Genomic DNA, 21,685 nt, shown 5'->3' with positions numbered 1-21,685 from the left:
TGACAATATGGGCCTCTATAATCATGCTCTCCCATGAAAAATCACAATTGGTTACTGTGCACACTCACACTATAAATATGAGCTTCAGCAGTTTGAAGTATAGGTCAGATATTTGTAGGTATTTGAATATAGCACTATATAACAAGTACTTTGTTGGTACTTGTTGATATTTGTGGGTGCACACTTCAAGGGCTTGTGTTTTGTTTGGTAATGTTGCTGATGGGATCATATACAGCCACAGCAATGAAGAAGATTGACTGAAGATTTTTTTTATATTTGTCAGTGCCCTGCCCACATCAAGGGTTTGCAGTTTGTGTGTTTATGTTGATGATCGGATCATAAACAACCACAACAACGAAGAGGAATGACCGAAGAATTTTTGGGTTTTGTTGGTAGTGTGTGGAGGGGGCTGGGACTGGGATGCCTTCTGGAGGTGTCGTGGGCCTAATTCGATGAAACACAGATGAAGGAAGGTGCCTGCTTGATAACTCCAGTGAAATGCTCTCGAAGGCTGCTTTGTTGGTGATTTTGTTTGTGGTGGTAAATATGCTTGGTTGTTGATTGGCCGCTGTGGGAAATCTCCTACCAATAGCACAATGAATTTAACACCTCTCCTGTATATATCTGTAAATGTCCCATCACACTCTGTCAGGCAATGTCTGCTCTCTTTTTGTGTCTCTCACAGCACAGACATAAGGAGGGGGGGGGGGAACTGAGCTAAAAATAACAAGCGCAACATGTGGTATTAACTATGCTAGTTGCAAGTTCTTGCAAAGATATTTCAATTGACCCAGATTTCTGTAAAAAAAAGACCTCCTCCCGGCCTCCCTCTCTCCAATCAAATAAGAACACAAATCCACAGTCTCTCTCTACAAAAGCCATGCCTGTCTTTCCTCTCAAGCCCTGGGAAGCAGGTTAATGGAATTGTACCCCCCCCCCCTCCCCACCACACACACACACCTCCAGGACACAGAAAAAAGTGAAGGTTAAAAAAAACCTGAAGTGTTACATACTCCACTGGCCGAGAGAAGCTGGACCCTGGTGAACTTGCGCATTCATGGGGCCCAGTGTGGCCAGTGTGAGGCCTATTTGGACCTGCCAGTCCTCCGAGGCCGCTCCGCAGACACCAGCGGTCAGAGGCGAACACACACAGGCACTATATCAGGGCACAAGGAGGGCTTAGTCCTCCCTCCGCCTAATTACTGCAGTGCATCTCCTTGCAGAGCTGCACCCCTGCTGCTGCTGATGGAGAGAGAGAGAGAGAGAGAGAGAGAGGAGAGAGAGAGAGAGAGAGAGAGAGAGAGGGAGAGAGAGAGAGCGAGAGAGAGAGAGGGAGGCTCGCTGCACTAAGAAAAATCAAATCTATGGTTGATCTCCTCAAGCACCAAGCATATTCCAGGGGGTCGGGAAATCAGAGACTGGCAGGATTTGGTGGCTGATTTTCTTTTTTTCCCTTTCTCTCCTCACTATTTTGTTTTCTTTTGTGACATGATCTCCTGGGGTTCAATTCTTACTGGGATCATACATGCAGATCCTGAGCAGCTTTTGTAGAGTGTATTGAGTAACTTGTAACACAAAATGGGTCGCTGCATGTAAATATTGTGCACTGTTGTGTTTGTTTCAGTGACTGTGCATACATATATAGTCATTGGTTCATTCCTATTAATACCTATGCAGTTTGGATATTTTCTGCTCCCAATGCCTACCGCATCTTTTCATCATGCTGTAATATGACATGGCTTTGCAAATGCACCACACAAAGAGCTCATATGACAGAGGTCACAATCAGATGCAGCAGACGTAACTACCAAAATGCTGAGGCACAGAGACTCTGTTTGACACTTTGTTTGTCTTTTGTCCTGCGTGTGCATGTGTCAGTGGCCCAAAGAGAACCACACATTCCTATCAGAAACAGACTACGCTATAATTAAACGCCGAGCCATAACTATCCAACTATAGCCACAGCAAACTCCTCTTATAATAAAACCCAAATCCTTTTGGAGTCACTTCGGGTTTGTTATAGCAATGCACAAAGCGGCCCATAATTACCACTCATGGTCAAGTGTTTCAGGAAGACAAACGCTATGATACAGTGGGCAGTCCTGGAAATGAGCAAATGACAGTGTCCACAACCGTGTCCGGCAAAGTAGTGAAATTATAGTCACTGAATTATTGACCAGGCTTCCTTCTACATAGACCTGACTTGGGACAAAAGAACTGCAATGGAGCAACATCTTGCACACATTGAAAGTTTGACTGATTAACCACAAGACAATCAACAAACAAGAAACTCTAACGATTGGCTTAGAAACATACAGTTTAGGATATTTTAAGTACTAATCTGAAAAGCAACATGGTGAGTGAGTGATGCTTTCAAATATGAAAAGAGTTCTAGGAATACTGCAGTAGGCCAATCACTGCACATTAAATCATGTGTATTTATCTCTTATTATGGTATGTATGGTTGGAATAATTAAATGACGCAGACTTTCGGGAACTAATGTAACTTTCTGAAATAAAGTCCAGTGCTTTATAGCTGCTAAAGTTAAACTCAGGATGACTTGTCCATGAGGATATTGCTTCATTTCTTCAGCCCACACCGTATATCATTTATGATGGTCGTTGTAAATCTTGTTATATGTTGTGTGTAGGCCCTTGGATGTGATGACATTCCAGTTCTATAATGACATTTCATGCATCTAAAAGACGAATTAGGGAGAGGCTGAGTCTTACCCAATGAAAAAAGCATTTCTCTTACCCATGGGGTGTGGTGTGTTAGTCTGACAAAAGTTACAGCCAAATGCTCTCCCTCATTCTCTCTCTCTCTCTCTCTCTCTCTCCACTGTCATGCCACTATCTCTCCAGTATTTTCTCCCCCATCCCACTCTGTCTCTCTCTTTAACCTCCTTCTTTCTTGTGCATTTAATTTGTTCATTGCAAATGGTTATGTCCCCATCCCAATGCAAAGCAAATGTCTGCCTAGTATAATGCTGATGGATAGAAATATACTCTGATGCATGGACAATCTTTGATGCCACTGGGTCACCAAGATCATGGCAATCCAGGGTTTCTGCAGTTCCACTACACCCCATAATCAAGTGCTTTCAGCAAATCATACATGACTCACAAACAGTATGAAATAATTCCGTCTCGGCTTTCCGAACATCCTTTTTAGTATCCGCTCTATGTTTATGTTCCAAAATACCTCATAAGGTGGTTACATCAAACATGTTTTGTGTAGCCTACTACCAGCTGGCAGGTGCCTTGCAGGCTTGCACCCATATAACGTTTTTGAAAAACAAAACTACTAGTGGTTGGCAAAATATTTCAAGCTGTCTATTTTAAAACCAGAAATAAGGTTTTGGTCTTCTAAACCAAAAGTAATCTGCCCCACATACCAGTTCTGTCATTGGAGGTGAACACTGACAGCACTTTGACAAGCAGGGGCATTCAAACAGCCTGTGTTAATCGTAGGACCTCTTAACACAAATAGTAGCCTATTAAAGCCATAGGGGGAAAGAATGAATTCAATATGAGTCTAACCTCGATCCTCTGAAGATGCAAGAAGTTGTTGAGATAGTTGGAGTTGAGCGATGACGAGTTGACATCATTAAGCGGCTGCTTGTTGTTGTAGTTCTGGTCCGGATGGGAAGAGTTGGATTCTGGTCTGAAAGCATCAAAGGCACTAGTCTGGTGGGTGTCTTGTAAAGAGAGGTAAACCCAGTTTAAAAGTTGCGCCGGTTGGTAAACAGAGGCACTAGTGTCTAAGGCAGACATTAGACTCATCTTTGAGACCATTCCCTGCTTTGGGGCGTCCACCGCCGGGTTACCGCAAGTGATTCTGGACTTGTAATTCTGACAAAGAAAAAAAAAACAAATCTTAAAATCACTTGATTGTCTCTGCTGCGTTTTTCCCCGCCCCAGCACTATAGGCAACTTCTCTCCTTCCCTTCGCTTCCAGGATCCTGCAAGGATCCCGTTCCCTGGCGGACGATTACGCAAAAGTCATAGTTGCAGAGTGACAGCAGGAAAAGTTGGTGCCAGTCCGGGCACTCTATTGCAGCGGCTGAGTTCGCGGCGATCGACTGTGAGCGTGCGTATCAGTCAAAACTCCAATGCGTCACCAACAGCAGGCGAATAGGAGGGCCGTTTGCATAACTGCGTACTGTACATTACACTTCGCCTATAGGCAGGCAGCAAAGAGCAGAGTTCGCGATGAAGGCTTCTGACGAATACTTACGGACAGATGTTGGTGCACACCACAGGATGTGGGTTTAACTTATCAGCGCTAACGAGACTTTATACCCCCAGAATGCTGAGGTCTGTAGGCGAGTTTTAAACTGCTATTTCTCGGCAAATTCCTGATATAACTGCTCCAAAATGTCCAAGACTATGATAACAAATCTTTATAAACTATGTGACCTTGTGAGAAAATACTTTGGGGAAAGTAACGGGCACCGCACAGTCCATAGAATTCCACTGATTGGCTCAAGGAGCTGAGCCAGCAAAAACGTGTGTTTACTTAACGAAATAGGTGGGATTCCTCAGCTTTGACCCACGTCCACCCCTTGGAGAGGTAGTGGGGAAAAGGAGATGGCTTCCATAAGTATTCCATGCCAGGCCTAGAGCCTGCTATGACATGATCCTTTTTGACGTTGTGAACACATACTTTGATGTTCTTACCAAGTAGACCTAAATAAAAGTCAAATATGAAATAATGACAAATAAGCTCCTGTAAGATATAGGCTGTGCTTCACCATTGGTTTCCAAGTTATATTTCTAGATTATTTTGTCAGTACAAACGGCCATAGGCATACAGTATTTGCTTAAGTTGGTGTCAATCGAATGATTATGATAAAATAATTACTTCTAACACATATTAGCCTAACTTATACTAATATCACCTATTAATAGTCAAGTCAAGTCGGCTTTTATTGTCAATTTCTTTACATGCACTGGTCATACAAATAATTGAAATTTTGTTTCTTACTTTCCCATGCAGACATAGACATACTTTAAATACAGACATAGACATACTTTAGACATAGACATAGCCATAGACAATAAACATTAAATTAAAGTGCGAGACTGAAATAGGCTAATATAGGTCCTCCAGGCTATTCTGAAAAATAGCGGGGAAAACCCGGTTTTTGCATTTCCAAAATTAACTATTAACAATCTAGTTTATGATCATTATCATAAATATTCAAAATTATAAATTAGCTGGCGGAATCATAGGATATGTTAGATCATATGCAGATGTCAACCACACAGGCCGCCCATGGAAGTAACTTAAAAGTGAAATGTTGCCACCTGCTGGTCATGTAGAATGCGTGTGAGACGTTGTGACTTTTAAGTAACTATTTCAAGTTAAAGATTGCCATCTGGTGGTGATTATGTAGGCTACACTGTGTTTTTGATACCTTGTGATTTTCCATTAGACTCGTGCTAATTCTGAACATCTTGTCACTGTTTTAATTGAGACACATTTTTCCCACAGCACTTCACACAATGTAGACTGTAGCCTAACTTAGGCCCTATGCTTTCTTCATATTACAATATAATTAGCCTGAGGTAACCTATATTTTATTTTTGTTCTATTATTATTATAGATCTGTTTTCGACATAGGCTACACTGTGCATGACAGGCCTAACCTTACATGCATACATGGCTAGTAGCTATAGGCCTATTTCTTTTTTGAGGGTCCATTAAAGGCTTAGCAGTGCGTCAGCAAATACGGATGACCCACCATTGCAAGTCTCTGTCTGGCTATATAGCCAAACATAAGACAAGTTAACAACAACAATCGCTGAATGCATAGCCATTGTAGTGCATCTGATAAATGAGGATTGAGGTAGATTCTCGGGAAGGGTGTAGTCGAGAGTAATGGTAATGGTCGAGAGTAGACCATTATAAAAGGACCCACCCACGCACGTCAACAGTCAATCACTGACTGTAGCGCAGCGCAGCTTACTCTTCCTGACTCCTGTCTCCACAGTGAAGGTGGGCTACGTATTTCAAACAAGTAAGCATCTAATTTCCTACAAAGGGTTCGCAGTATGGTGTAGGATACATTATAGTTTGAAGTAACTACGTAGCCGTATGTGTCGTGACTATGTTTGCTACATTGAAATGTTAGAATGTTTGATACATTCAAACACTTCCTCGATTTCTTATTGCATTGACGTGTGGAGCTAATTAACTTAAGTGAGTGACACGAACACATGCCTTATGTTACAGGAACTGATTCCTTTATGTATTGCGCCTTAAGCTAATGGATGAAGTGATAGATAGCCTATGTATTTTCAATTATTGTTGCGATGACTGATCTTATTCAACTTCGCCTCTCCTTGTTCCACCCTTAGCTATTATGTAAGAGGGTGTGCGCTACTACGCGCAGAGTTCTTTGCTTTGCTGTTCGTTTCCATCATCTTACATTGTTATCGGATGCTTCATAAGGTCTAAGCTCACGTACGCCCTGTAAAACATAGGCTATATTTAGTCAGACCACTAAGTAAGATCGTTCAAACACACGTAGCCAGCTGAAATGGTAGTTTGCTTATTCATAAACACAAATTTGTGTAGGCTACAAGGGCATTAGCAGTGAGCTAGGCCAGAGCGTCATTCGCTCCAACTTTCTTTTTTGCCAACATTGTAGCACAACAGGCAAGATGTTTATTTCGATCCGTCTCTCATGGAAGAATTTAGCTTAAACACTGTCAATTGTTACGTCCAGTGGACTGAAATCTGCTGAATTCTGCCTGCTGAAAGGTGTTTTGTCTGTACGACGACTTTTATTTAGTGGAATGTGTGGGCGGAGAGTGTGTTTCCATAGACGACCTTTGTCAGGGAATGGTCTTTCCTGGTTGTAGGTTAGGGGGTATTTTACTGTCTATGGGGGATTGGGGGCTCTGGGTAGGGGTTGCATGGCTAACAATACAATGGCATGTTGCACTGCCAAAAGGTGCAACTTAAATGGCCTGTTCTATAATGTCAACACACTTTTTTAAAAAGTCCTACAGAATAGGTTATATTTCAATTACATCTTATCCAGACTAAGACAATGAAATGCTCATAGAGTTGGCATATTTAACCTCAAGCATTGTAATTGAAACATGCTTTAAACAATGTCAGATGTCCGTCTCTCCTGTAGGCCTAGTTTTTGTCCCTTGGCAGTGGACAGAGTCCTTGGTAACTGTAGCCCTCTTCTTTTTGACAGGACCCCTGCTATGAGTTACCCCGGATACCCACCTCAGTCTGGCGGCTACCCCCCACAGCAAGGGGCATACCCACCACAGCCCGGTGCCTACCCACCCCAGGCAGGGGGCTATCCTCCTCAGGCTGGAGGTTACCCACCCCAGCCCGGTGCCTATCCACCCCAAGCAGGGGGCTATCCTCCTCAGGCCGGTGGCTACCCACCTCAGGCCGGTGGCTACCCTCCCCAGGCTGGGGGTTATCCGCCCGCTGCAGGCGGTTTCCCACCCCAGGCTGGTGGATATCCACCCCAGCAGGGTGGCTATCCCTCCATGCCTCCTGCCGCAGGTAGGACTTCAGTTGGGTTTTTTGATGTGATGTTTGCCAGCTGGTTGTGGAAATGTGTTGATGTCCTCTTAGGGCAGGCATGTTTTGAAATTATAACATAATGAATGGTAAAAGAGGCTCTCTTTCACAAGAACTGTTTTTTTTCTCTGTTCACGTAGAATATAAGAGAACAGTAAAGTTATTCAGAAAGCCCAACAAAAAGTGTGTGTGTGTGTGTGTGTGTTACAAACCCAACGTTAACATGGTTTAGTAAAAACATGACACTAGCTAAACTTGTTTTTTGTTTTTTTGTATCAGGTGGTTGGGGTGGTGCGCCAGGATATGGAGCAGTAAGTATCTATATTCCTAACCAAATGAGTCTGAGTGAAAGGTCAAGTAATACATATGAGAATTAGTCATAGTTCATAGTCCAAACATGGTATTTTCCATTTGTCTCCCAAGTTACTTGTCTGTGGCACTTTTCAAACGGTCTGTTTGTGGTTGCTCAACTCACAACTTCTCTGTTTGTGATAGCTTTACCGTAATAATGCCTAATTGCCAGTGTCACACATAACATCTTTCCCCTATTCAGGCCATCAGATTTGTACTGATCCATTGTATATATTTATTGACCTAGAAAAGTCACTTTTACAGAAAGCTGTTCATTTATTACATTGTAATGAGATCCCTCTTTATTTTAGTGGAAACATGCTTAGCTCTTAGCTTTCTCTTAATGGTAACTGGCGAAAAAAAAAACTGTGGGCTAGTGACTGCCCAACCAATTTGCCCGACATGCAGTTTTACTTGCCCCCGGGCCAGTGGGCCATTACCCTGTTGAACCCTGTTGAACCCTGCTGATTACTAAGGTGGCTGTTTTGCCTCTGTGCAAAAATCAACTTTGCTGTCAGTCATAGTGTTTCTGTTCAGCCAGGAGGAGCCATGCCCCAGGGATACCCAGGAGCCCCTGCCCCAGGACAGCAGCCTATGCCAGGCTACCCAGGAGGGCCTGCACCTGTGCCCAATCCCTCCATGCCAGGCTATGGAGGTGGTGCCCCGTCTGGTCCCTCCACCCCAGCTGTGCCCGCCATAAGTGTAAGATATCATGACATCATTCTACTTAATTTTCTCCTCTGAAGGAATATTATTTTGTTTTGATGTGGTATGGCAGATTAGAAGATTCTAAACCAGATTTAAGGAAGTGCTGAATTTATTCCATTTGTGCTGACTTTACAACAGCAAATGTTGCTACCGCTTAAACCATATGACCAAACCTACTTCCTCAAACCAAGTATTTGGTCCTAAATGTTGAACTACAGTAATCCACCATAACTCTGTTTTTATTTCTAACATAAATTACCAAGATTGCCACATTACCATGTGTGTCTTTAAATGTATATCTACATGTAAATGTACAACATAATGTTCGTCTTTACTCTACATAGATATTGTAAACTGCATTACTTTACAAAACAGAAAGGATACCGGGGCTCTATGAAGGACTTCCCCGGGGCAGATCCACTGAGAGATGTTGAGGTTCTCAGGAAAGCCATGAAAGGATTCGGTCAGTTGCTTAGTGTTTAGAGATGTGTTTTGGGGGACATTCTTGCCAAGGTTAAAATGTATGCTCTGTCTTTGCTGAAAGATATTTTTTATGTGAAGATGAACATGTCAAATGCGGGTCCATTAGGTTTCAAGCTTCAACCTCTAGATCTTACTTTTAAATGTAACAATTCTTGTACATAACAAAGTCCTTGAACAGTAGGTTTATGTTGAAAGTAAATATGTACTGTTATTGAGGCTTTTTTTTGACGCCGCTCATATTGTCTCCTCAGGCACTGATGAGAATGCCATCATTGAACTTCTTGGAAGTCGTACCATTAAGCAGCGGGCGCCATTGCTGGCAGCTTACAAAACCACTTATGGGAAAGTAAGTCAGCAAAGTTTGCTATCAGATGAAGCTATTACAGTTTTTTCTGATTGCTTAAGCACATTTTTTGTAACTATTGGCAATTTTTGCAAAACTCTACACACAAATAAGAAAACCTTTCACCAAATCGGCCAACATTTTAGTTATTTTGCAAAAGCTAATAAACCTTGCTTAACTCTTCACACCTTCGTAAAAATAATCAAACAGTTAACACAAGCCATCACATTAATAAGCACACAATGCGGCAACTACACACTGATGGTATTAAAACACATCTGGCTTTTGCTTTCTCTGTGCACAAGGTAGGCTATGTCAGTTTGAGGTCATATTTTTGTCATAGTTCTATAAACATACAGGGATCCAAACATAAAGTATTGGTGTTTATTTACACACAGCAAAACAAAGTCGAAACACAAAATGGTAATTTCACTGAGACAAAAAATAATCACACTACATCGTGTCGTCTCTCTGGGCCTGGCCACAAAATTTAGTTTACATCACATGCAATGTCCTCTAGTCCAAGGCACCAGGGAAAATATCTTCTGGAATGCCGTATCCAGGCCTGACATGATGCCTGGTCAATATCCCCACATGCCTCCTCCATTGCCTGTAAAAGGGCTATGCGTTGATGGGAATGACGGTCATAGACCTTCCAGCTCCAGGCAGAGAAGAACTCTTCAATTGGATTTAAGAATGGAGAGTATGGGGGGAGGTTGAGTACAGTGAAGAGGGGGTGATCTGTAAACCAGTTGCAGACCAAAGCAGCCCTATGGAAACTAACAGTGTCCCATATGATGACGTATCTGGTCTGCTCTGGTCTCTGAACATTAGTGAGCACGTCATGTAGGAGGTTATGACAGGTGTCCAGGAATGTAATACTGTAATGTGTGCAGTGTTATATGGGCCTAGGGTTGCATGATGGTGAACAACACCATTTTGACTTATAGCTGCATACATAGTTACGTTGTCCTGGGACTTTGATTATGGCACGGTGTCCAGTAATGTTCCTGCCACGTCTCCTTGTTTTAGTGAAGTTACTGTAAAACCTGCCTCATCCACAAAAAGCAGCTCATGGACCCATGGCATCTGCCTCTAGCTCTATCACTCTCTGGACAAGACAAAACAAATGCAGCACTGCAGGCCCCATGCACAGCACTACAGTATGCACTTCCAGATTCAGTACCAGATACTATAGCTTACCTGCACATAGTCATATCGCAGTTGTTTTACATGTTCACTGTTTCTTTCAAAAGACATAATACAGAGATGCTCACATTGTGTATGTTTTGGAAGGCACTGCTGTATTTCTCGTAGCCTTATGGAATTATTTGCAATTTGCTTATGTATAGTGCTTAGGCTGATTCCAAAGTGTACTAATTATCTAAAACAGTTTTCACATGTGACAGTGTGCCAGACAGTTGGCAAAATAGTGTAAATAATAGCCATATGTGTATAGTTTTGCTAGTGTGTTGATCATTTGGAAATTGAGTGTAAAGCAATGAGTTGTGTTTACAGTTCTGCAAAAAGAGTGCTGTGCAGTGAATTGTATGGGTATGGCAAAGTTTTGCAAAGTGTGTGTTACAAAATTGCAAACTGAGTGCAAAGCAGCGTTTGTGCTTTTAGTTTTGCAAACTCAGTGAGTGGTTTTGCTATAAGTATTAATAGTTTTAGAACTATAAATGTGCTATAAGAATCACGGTTAAGGTTTAAGCATTCAGAAAAAACTGTAAATAGCCTCAGGGGACTGGTTCTCTCATCGATGCATGTCTGTAAACACTGAGGGCCAGATGTACTAGGGCTTTTGCGCCCACTTCAGGCGTATTTGTTTCGCAAAGTGCGTGTAAAAACATTGCAAAGTATGTACAAACAGGCCGCAATGAGGTCCAAGCGCCGACTGCCTCTCGCGGGAGCTGAAAATGGCAAACTGCGCTTTTCCGTGTTATGCATATGCATTCGTGGGAGGATCCGGGGGAAAGTGGGAGTTTAGCGTAAGAGATGGGAGGGGAAGTGTAAAGAGTGCCTAATTATGTGAGCGCACGTCTATTCTGCGCCTAAAAACTTCTGCCTTGTATAAGCAGGTGTTAATCCAAATTGCAGTTCAATGCGTCAATATGAGAACCTTTCAAAGACCACAGAATCGCTATTTAGAGCACCAGTTTTGTGTCTTTGTACTATATCAAAAGCAACCTTAACTTTCGTTGGCCTTTCGAATGTCTTACTTACACTTTCACTTCATTCACTTAAACTTTCTTTCTTGCTAGATTTGACCAATCTTCCATAGCCTACGTGCACAAGTAGTTTGAGTAGAACTTCTGATCTTCATTATCTCCCTGCTTGTTGACATCTTATCATGTATTGTATTATTTCATGATCACTAAACGTTTAACTTCATTCAACTGCGCTTGTATGTACAGTAGGCTCTGCCGTTCAGTTGTGGGCATTCGTTAATTGCGGTAGGGGACGGAGAAAGGCAGATAAAGGCGCAGATTACACTATGAATTGAAAGTTTGATAAATACGATGTAAACTTGGGTCTGACAGTGTTCGTTATCTGCGGTTTGTCCATGGCACTGGCTACGTTTGCGAATGTACGTACATCTGGCCCTAAATTTATAGTGGAGGTGTTAATTCACCTCCATTCCTCTATTTTCATTTATTCACACAGTGACATTAACATTTAGCACTGCCTCAAGGTGCCCAATTAACAAGTCTTGTTATTGTCTTTCTTTTATTTCTAAGGACCTCCTGCGTGACTTGAAATCTGAGCTCACTGGAAACTTTGAGAACCTGGTGCTGGCAATGGTGATGCCCCCAGCCAAGTTTGATGCAGCTGAGCTGAGGGAAGCCATCAAGGTACTCATTCATCCTGTAGCCATCGCTAGTGTTTACCAAAGATCTTCTAGAACCATCTCTCTGGCATTTACATAGAGCCGACCTGTATTTCATTCTAGTATCTTATTGAGCAAAGGTCAACTCTGCTATATCTTAAATTACACTACCAGGGTAGCTACACCCAAGGAGTTGTTGACTTTTTAATGACAAGTTTGACGTTACCTCAGGGTGTTAAACCTTGTTGGCAAAGCATAAAGCAAGAGTGTATGTAATTACACTGGGGGTTGCTAAGAGAAAGGAAACATAACCTGTTTCCAGGTTGTTCTGAGACCACAGATATTCTTCTTTTGGACAGGGAGCTGGAACTGATGAAGCTTGTCTTATTGAGATCCTGTCGTCCCGCAACAATGAAGAGATCCGACAGATCAACCAGATCTATAAAGCAGGTGAGCGCACAGGTGTACTAACTTATTTTCTGCATGTCGCTGACTTCAAACATTTGGGTGGGTCCCCTTCATTTGTGTATGCCGGCTGCATTTCCGTGTACAGTTGAGGCTGTTTTGTGTAGGTCTTTAAAGGTTGAAAAAAGAAATAACAGGACAGCTGATGGTGGATTTTTAAGTTAATAGTTTGAATCATGAGAGAATTTGACCTGTTGTTGGTTTACGATTGATGAATGAATGTTTGTTATTTTCTTCCAGAGTACGGCAAGTCTCTGGAGGACGCAATCAGCAGTGACACCTCAGGACATTTCCGCAGGCTCCTGATCTCCCTCTCTCAGGTAAACTCACCTGTTTCTCCCTCCAAGAACATACAGACCCAGAACTGCAAGATTCACGAGTCATCACTCCAGACCTAATACTCACTATAGACGGGCATACTTTTAAATGTATAAATGTCTATCTAAAGAACTGATAATGTTCGGTAGTACTCTGTACAGAATTCCTAGGAACTAACATACAGTACAATGTCTTTGTATTCTGTATTAGAGCTACATTTAATCATATCCTTTTTGTTATTTTGTTTTCACATTTGTAGGGTAACCGTGATGAGAGAGAAAATGTGGACATCTCTCTGGCAAAGCAGGATGCCCAGGTGATTTACCAAATTACCAAAAAATCTATTTATGTAAAAATGTAAAAGTTATTTATGTAAATATCCCACATCCATGACCTGTGGTAGTCATCACCTTTTGTATGCATTATACAAGCAAGCATGGCTGTTTTAATACTTATAGTTATTGTCTAACTCATTTTTTACATGTTTTCTTTTGTGTCAGAAACTGTATTCGGCTGGAGAGAACAAAGTGGGAACGGATGAGTCCCAGTTCAATGCCATCCTGTGTGCCCGCAGCAAGCCCCACCTGAGAGCAGGTAAATGCTTATCGACCTACAATTATTGCAAGGCAAGACATGACTACAATTATAACGGGTCATTCTTCCCAGAGGAACTTGAACCTACTGCAAGCTACTGCATGCTAGCCCAGCTCCTTAAGGGGGGTTTACATTGTACGCGCAAGCGGCAGCGCTGCGCTATGAAACCCATTATTGTCAATGGCTTGTGTGCGCAAGAACTGGCCTGCCACTACACTGACTAAAGCACAGCGCAAACGGCATTTTGCCGTTTAGCCACTTTTGCGTGTGCCGCGGTCAAAGTTAAACCATGTTGAACTTTACGCGCGGCACGCTGAACATCATAGGTATTTTGCACTGAGCCCGGCGGCAAGCACAACAAAAAATCTTTGGGACATTACCTCAACCAAGAGCAACCTAGCGGCGAGTGCAGCGCATGCCGCATACAATGTGAACCCGGCTTTAGCCGCTACGCTATCACCAAATGCGGTCTTTGCTCAGCTCTCAAGCATGTTTACCGGGCCATTAGAAGACGTGAAGCAGACACACACCACAGTCAAAGTCATGCCTCTCTGTAGTGTCCAAAAAATCTGGGAATTTAAAGGAGTCATTTCCTGTTTGGCATTTGCAGATAAACAAGTTTACAAGCTTTTGGCGCCGCAGATAGACAGTTCTCGGGGTTCCCTTCCCCTGATAAACACAGTCAACAACAACAAAAGAACAGAAACAATAACTCAAGATGCTTCAAGAAAAAAGGAATATTATGAAAATGTGTCCTATGGGTCAACCAAAAACCACAAACAGCTCTTTGAAATCTCCAGCGTTGTTGACTGCCCTCTGATTTCGGTCCAGTTTGTGATCCTGGGCAGTGTCCCATTGTGGTGTGTGTTGTAACAGCACACTCACCCTGAAATACTAGAACTTATGAGCTTACATTACCAAAGCCATTCTTTTGTGTAGGTATTGATTATCAAGGCCATTAATCTAAATCACAGTGAACTGAAGTAGCCTAGGAAATGTATCTATAATTTATCATTTCTTAAATACACAAAGCCTACATCTGTAAGCAACGTCATAGACTTTCCTGTTGATCAAACAGCTCACAGGACACGTGACTGACGGGTACGTTAAAATGTTATTGTTTACACAAACGCCTGATGCTGGTCTGGACATTTTAGAGGGATGTAAGAAATGAAACTTGTGTCTTTTGTTCTAAAAACAAACAAGGGGATGCACATTCAATGCTGGTTGCTAGCACATTTCATGCTTGTGCATTTGTGGATCTGTGAGGCATGTTCTATGCCAAGAGATTGTGCCAGTTCATGTTAAAACATCAGGGTGTTTTATGTGGTCTTAGACCAGCATGTAATAGTGTATACCTTCTAACACATGTCTGATGTGTCTGCAGTCTTCCATGAGTACCAGCAGATGTGTGGGCGAGAGATTGAGAAGAGCATATGCAGAGAGATGTCTGGGAATCTGGAGGATGGCATGGTCGCTGTGGGTAAGTGCATACACACACTCACACACACTCACACACGCGCTCACACACAATCAAAGCAGCTCCAGTCTGCTTTGGGACCTGTTACATTGTAAATACTAGTATCTTAGATATGATTAGATTAGATCACATTAACATTTACTGGTAAATAAATAAACTCAAAAAAAGGCTAAAAAGGCAAATACACGGGTAATGCAAAACTATTGAAACCATTCTCCTATGTTGGCTTTATTAATTGCAGATGGCAAGAATAATCTTTTCAACAGTAAATATATTAAGCTAATCATATATTAATGTTAGCATTAAGCTAGCTTTAATTTAATCTTAACAACAACAACAACAACACAACCTTCCCACATCCACAACATGAGGTGGAGAGGGTGCAGTGTAGGTTTCATAAACTACACAGTGAAAAGTGTGCTGAGTCGATATCCTAATCTAATGTCTGCTTCTGGTTTGCATTCCAGTGAAGTGCATCAAGAACACGCCTGGTTATTTTGCTGAGAGACTCCACAAAGCCATGGCGGTGAGTAGGAGCCTTATTATGGAAGTCATTCTATGGGCCCTAATTTAAATGGCAGGCCAAGTGCAACGTCTGTCAACACACAAAGTTCTCATGCATGAACTGTTGAAGTCGGGTGACATGTGGACACATTGAGCTGAATCATCAATGTTTGTTTATGGAGATCATTCTGTATTTTACATAACTATTATGGAGGTCAATTTATCCGTCTAAGACTAATTAGTGCACTGCATCCTACTGTCTTGGGGATAGGGACTGTACGTGTTTGCATTTTATGACCTTACCGACCTTATAACTCACTGTCTTCAAATATTTACATTGAATATTTATTTCATGACTTCAGAAAGATTGATATGAGTGCTAAAATATAAAAATCAAGATTAGTGTGTCACTCCATTTCCTATTGTTGATATTATGTCATTGTTATTCTCTTCGGTATTGAATGTCAGTTATATACTATACAACTAATATTGTTAAGGTAAAGGTCTTTAGCAAACACTTTTATCCCAAGTGACACTGAGTGGTAACAGCGGGTTTGGGAATCAAACCTGGTCCATAAGATTGTCAGGCAGCAATGCTATCAGTACACCACCACGCCTGTTGTGTACAGTGTATGTGTGAGCATATCTGCACACCCAAACTCACATGTAAAGGTTTGTGTTGTGTTTCCGGTGGGACAGGGGGCAGGCACAAAGGACCGCACTCTGATCCGGGTCATGGTGTCCCGTGCCGAGGTGGACATGCTGGACATCCGACAGGAGTACCTTCGCCAGTATGGGAAGTCCCTCTACAATGCCATCTCTGTGAGTGAAATATATCCACTGCTCTCTGCTTATCTCTCTTTTCATGAGGGAGAGCACACTCTACTGTAGAGGAAAAAACAAAATGTCCACTTGATGATTTTTGAAAATGTAGTTTCTCTGTGAAATGTTACATCTCTCTTTACGGTTAAAAAACCGTGGACCCTAATACAATCATTTGAAATTGGAGTGGTCAAACGTCAGTAACATATTTGTTTAATGTCGTCATCTCTCTCTATGGTTAGAAAACCCTGGACCCTAATACAATCATGATTAAAGATGGATTGTCCAAGGCACTCTTCCAAATACAATCATTTGAAATGGGAGCGGTGAAATGACCGTAACATATTTGTTATCGTTTGCTGTCGTTTTCATGCTGTCGTTTTTGTTCCCTTTAGGGTGACACCTCTGGTGACTACAAGAAACTTCTGCTGAAGCTTTGTGGAGGAAGTGACTAAAGGACTGACAGGACACTGCTGACACAACTGGACTGCGTGGCAATCAGTGTAATCAATCAAGCATAATTTTAGTATACATATATGTGTTTTGTGTTTTTAATAGCCAACATTAACATGCATACGCACATGTCAGGTCATTTAGATGTTTTTATTTTTTACTAATTTTTATTCTGATTTTTTATGTTAAATTATTTCAATTGGTTTCCAGCAAATGTAAGACACTTACAAGTTTAACATATTTTGTTCAATTTTTATAGAAGAATTATCAGATCCTGTGGTGTGTCAAACTAGCGTTTTTCCCCCCCCCAAAATTATTTTATACTAGACTTTAGAATTTAACTTTGCCCTGCAGCTAATAGCCAAATATTTTCAAGTAGTACCTTTTTCATTTTTCCATTGAATTTCATATTTCCAATACTTGGATACTACTTGTCACTTGAATGTCCTTTATGTTCGTCATGGTGCTGATTAATGTCTGCTCTTATATGAAGGTTATTTTCATGTTATGTAATGTCATGTCATGTTAACATAGGAAAAAACAACATTGGGTAAAATGACACTTTTACACACAAAATGTAAACTATATCCTACTTATTTTCTAAGTTTGAGAACGGTAGAATAAGCTTTGCTGAGTGACATTTGTATTGACCCCCTCAATATTTCATTTACAATAGAAAGTAATAATGTAACCTAGAATGCAGTTAACATGAAGGGTTGCATTGGGTTTTACAGTGGCATCAAATGTGATTCAGCCCATCATAGTCAAGGACCAAAGCTATCTGTTTTAGAGCATAGAGCAGGAATAGTTGTCATATCAACAGTATATCAGAAATGTATTTTTAACAAGGTGTGTGCACCCAACTTAGTAAACTATATTGCCCTACAGTGTCTAAAATAAATGTACACATTTCATAACATATCAGCCTGCCATGTATGTTTGCCATTACTTACATTACTTTCATCTCCATTGCCTGTGACCTAGAAAATCAGGTCTTTTTTTCATGTCCAGTATAGGGGGCATACGTGTCATATCCTGCTACCACGCCTTCATGCTGACTTGCTGTGTACTTCATTAAATACATGTTCTGTGTTCTAATGCTGTGCTAACCTGTGCCTTGTTTTCCTACTAATGCTAGCTATGCTCATGTTACTAGCAGTGCCTTCTATAACATTAACTTGACAATTAACCACTAGCATGCGCTCGTAATGCATGTTGGGTAGAGTTTGATCTCATGTACCAGTAATCAATATGAGATAATCAAATAAAAAAGTGAAGTTTTCAGACAATGTAATGCGTGCAAGCGTATGTTATCTCAATTATTTAATCACAAAAGATCATGTATTTTCTAGTTGTTTTTGAAAGACTGCTGAACTAATGTTACTAATGTGAGGTCATGGTCAATATGAATGTTCTGCCTCTTTCCCCTCTAACCAAACAACCACTTTGCTAAATCATTGGAAATTGTTTCTTTTAGAAAGTACCACTTCCCTTCCAGAGAAGCTTTCAATAAAATGAGCTGACATGCTGAATGTCAATCAAGAAATCTCTGTACCATCAAACTATAATTACAATCAGTGAACTTATTTTAACATCACCCAAACTTGTGAACTAAAGAGACCATTAAAAAGGTCTACATTTGTGGCCATTAAAAATGGATTAGGAATGTTGAATTTTGCAGTGGAGGAATGATGTAATGGATTGCCATTTTGTTCTCCCTTTTGACTGTATTACACATTTCACTTTGTATGATATGGTCTACTAACTACTATCCATAATTCATCATATGCAATTAGATAAGTCACTGGATTGTGTTGATGTTCTTGCACATATCATTTGTACTTAAATTGTATCAGATTGTACGTTACAAGTTGAAGCAATCCAATTTAATATTGTCAAAAGTATATTGTCAGAGGTAGCCTATATCTTTCATAAAGTATACACTGATTATGTAGCCTATGAGTGTTTCTTTTCTACTGCATAATTCTGATTGGCTGATGTGCTTTTCAAAATATATACACTGTCCAGTGTCAGTTGTCTTTATTTCATGGTAAGATATTGTCACAGATGTACCGGTATGTGATGCTGGACCCATAAACAGAATTGATACTTACTAGGTATAAAGGTTAATGCTTCAGTTAGTCTTGACATACACTCAGGAAGTCGAAATCAGTCCAAAACTGGGCAAAGCTGACACATCCCAGAGTGCCAGGACAAGTCGTCAGTCACCAACAAAGATTTATAGTACAAAAAACTCACAGACAGAGGTTAATCTTTGCTCTCAAAGTACTTGGGGTTCTGACTGGACCAGCTGTTCCACCTCCTGCCTGTAAGGAAGTAAGTTGTGCAAAATAAATCTTAGTGGACACTAAAAACAAGACGGAACCACCAGAGACAGTAAAACCTGGATGGGGATCTGAGAGGGAAGAAAATCTTTTGGATATTCGTTTTGATTTGAAATGAATTGATTGATGCAACAATTTGTTAAAGAATGCTGATGGTCTGTTGACCAATCACAGGGAAGGAGCACCAACTGTCCGCTGTTCAGCTGTCAAAACAAATATCTTAAAGGATTTTATTCTTATTCTGGTCGACCAACAGTTCAGTGGTCATTTGACCTTTTTTTTCTGTAAGGTGCTTGGGGTGGTCCACCTGGATATGCAGTAAGTGCTTAATATCTACACTCCCAACCTGAAATTTGCAGTCTACCTCCCATATGTCATGTGGTCTGTGCTTCCACTCATACAGATGTGTAAGTCACTTTTCAAACTGTTTGTGAATACATGACTTACTAGAAACAGTCAGGCCTAATTATAATTGATAAGAAGGCCATAAAGCCTGATACCAAAGAGGGCCATTTTGCTCCTGTGCTGCTTTCAAATCAACTTTCAAAACATAACACAAAAAACATAGCTGCTTATGTTGAATAATTGCCAGCCGTCAGTCATAGTGTTTCCGTTCAGCCAGGAGGAGCCATGCCCCAGGGATACCCAGGAGCCCCTGCCCCAGGACAGCAGCCTATGCCAGGCTACCCAGGAGGGCCTGCACCTGTGCCCAATCCCTCCATGCCAGGCTATGGAGGTGGTGCCCCGTCTGGTCCATCCACCCCAGCTGTGCCCGCCATAAGTGTAAGATATCATGACATCATCCTACCCTTATTTACTCCTATGAAAGGCTTATTATTCTACAAACAAAGCAGAAAGGAAGCTAGATGTCAGTCACAGTGTTTCCTTTCAGCCGGGAGCCCCTACCTCAGGACAGCAGCCCATGCCAGGGTACCCAAGAGCCCCAGCTGCGCCCTTGCCTACGCCCGCCATGCCAGACTATGGAAGTGGTTCCCTACCTGGGCCATCTACCCCAGCTGCGCCTGCCATAAATGTAAGATGTCATCATCAATCATCGACTCCGCTTCGTTATTAATGACATCATGTCTCTGGTCTGGGGCTGACTGCTGGCTGCCCAGTTTACGTGTTGATGGTGATGGTGATGGTCATGGTCATGTGGTCACTGTGCTCGCCACACACCTGATTCCTATTGTCTGCTAATTATCTGTCCTATTCCTGTTACCTTTTCATTATTGTCTCTGGACATCTGCTATGTTTTACCTGTTTCTTTATTATGAGACAATTTCCTTGAAAGTCCTTAGAAAGAAAAAGCTGTTCCATCAGAGCTGATATCTGTAAAACCCTGACAAATTATGTTCCACATTTCCATATTACCATGACCATGTATGTGTGTCTTAAAATGTACACATTTTTGATGGACCATAGGTATTCTCTGAACTTTGAACATTGAGAAAACTGCATTATGTTACTCAAACAGAAAGGATACCAAGGTTCTATTGAGGACTTCCCCGGGGGAGATCCACTGAGAGATGTTGAGGTTCTCAGAAAAGCCATGAAAGGATTTGGTTAGTGTCTTTGTATTGTTGATATAATACATTTGAAAGGATTTCTTGTCAAGCTCTAATGCTTTTGTGTTGCTGTCTGAATGCTAATTCCATTTACTTTCATTTGTATTCTATTAATTTCTATTGAGTTACACCACGCCTATGAGGTTGATCAGCACTGCCTCAAGGTGCTGTATAACGTAATGTCATCATGTCAAGGAATCGTGTTATTGTTTTTTTTTTTTTCTAGGACCTCATCCGTGACTTGAAGTCTGAGCTCAGTGGAAACTTTGAGAGCCTGGTGCTGGCCATGGTGATGCCTCCAGCCAAGTTTGATGCAGCTGAGCTGAGAGAAGCCATTAAAGGAACACGCCACCCAAAATCAGTAGTGATATATGTTCTTACCGTAACTTTCACGAGTTGAGTCGTACCTCTCCCGCGTCGGTAGGTGCACTCAAACGCTCTGTCACGCGGCGCGAATGTGTTAGCATGTTGCTATGCTAGCGGGCTCTGCCGTGGCCGTAGAGAGAGGCACATAGCAGTATTCAAACACCTCCACGTTTTACCTACTTAAATACAGTTGCACGAGTAGTTGATGAAAAATGTTAGGGCACACAACATGAAACGTGACGATTTTCCAAGCGAATAAACATGAGAACTACAATGTGTGGCGCAATAGCACTTGGGAGTACTTCGACCTAGCGTGGTAATATTATTAACACCTAATTGTAGATCCTATCCACCACAGAGTTTAGAATCCATGCTGGATCGACCCTCAGCCTCTCCCTCCCCTCTGAGCGAGAGAGGCACACACACTAGAGATGCGCTGATGGGCTATTATTTCAACCATAACTGCATAGCAAAACTTATCATCCATCAGCCAT

The 21,685-nt window shown here is 41.6% G+C and overlaps 2 protein-coding genes across 2 annotated transcripts in view; one reads left to right on the top strand and one right to left on the bottom strand.

The window, feature by feature from the left end:
• LOC143137788 (zinc finger CCHC domain-containing protein 24-like) overlaps nt 1-4,273 on the bottom strand; it is a 30,395-nt gene extending 26,122 nt beyond the window's left edge. Inside the window, exon 1 of the mRNA XM_076298107.1 lies at nt 3,544-4,273. Within this exon, the coding sequence (XP_076154222.1) occupies nt 3,544-3,798 (255 nt within the window). The 5' untranslated portion in view covers nt 3,799-4,273. The remainder of the gene's footprint in view (nt 1-3,543) is intronic.
• Nucleotides 4,274-5,914: 1,641 nt separating this feature from the next.
• Nucleotides 5,915-18,945, top strand: anxa11b (annexin A11b). The gene is made up of 15 exons (XM_076298106.1): nt 5,915-6,026; nt 7,221-7,543; nt 7,841-7,872; nt 8,450-8,614; nt 8,996-9,083; nt 9,355-9,449; nt 12,188-12,301; nt 12,636-12,726; nt 12,982-13,061; nt 13,319-13,375; nt 13,560-13,653; nt 15,041-15,136; nt 15,601-15,659; nt 16,337-16,459; nt 16,855-18,945. The coding sequence occupies exons 2-15, from the start codon at nt 7,231-7,233 to the stop codon at nt 16,912-16,914; spliced, it is 1,467 nt and encodes a 488-aa protein (XP_076154221.1). The 5' UTR covers nt 5,915-6,026; nt 7,221-7,230; the 3' UTR covers nt 16,915-18,945.
• The last annotated feature ends 2,740 nt before the right edge of the window (nt 18,946-21,685 follow it).

Source organism: Alosa pseudoharengus, unplaced genomic scaffold, assembly GCF_046254945.1.
Source record: "Alosa pseudoharengus isolate Yale_2024_CS ecotype anadromous, Long Island Sound unplaced genomic scaffold, YU_APseudo_1.1 YU_APseudo_1.1_scf_21, whole genome shotgun sequence".
NCBI lineage: Eukaryota > Metazoa > Chordata > Actinopteri > Clupeiformes > Clupeidae > Alosa > Alosa pseudoharengus.
This window is presented reverse-complemented; position numbering and strand designations above follow the sequence as displayed.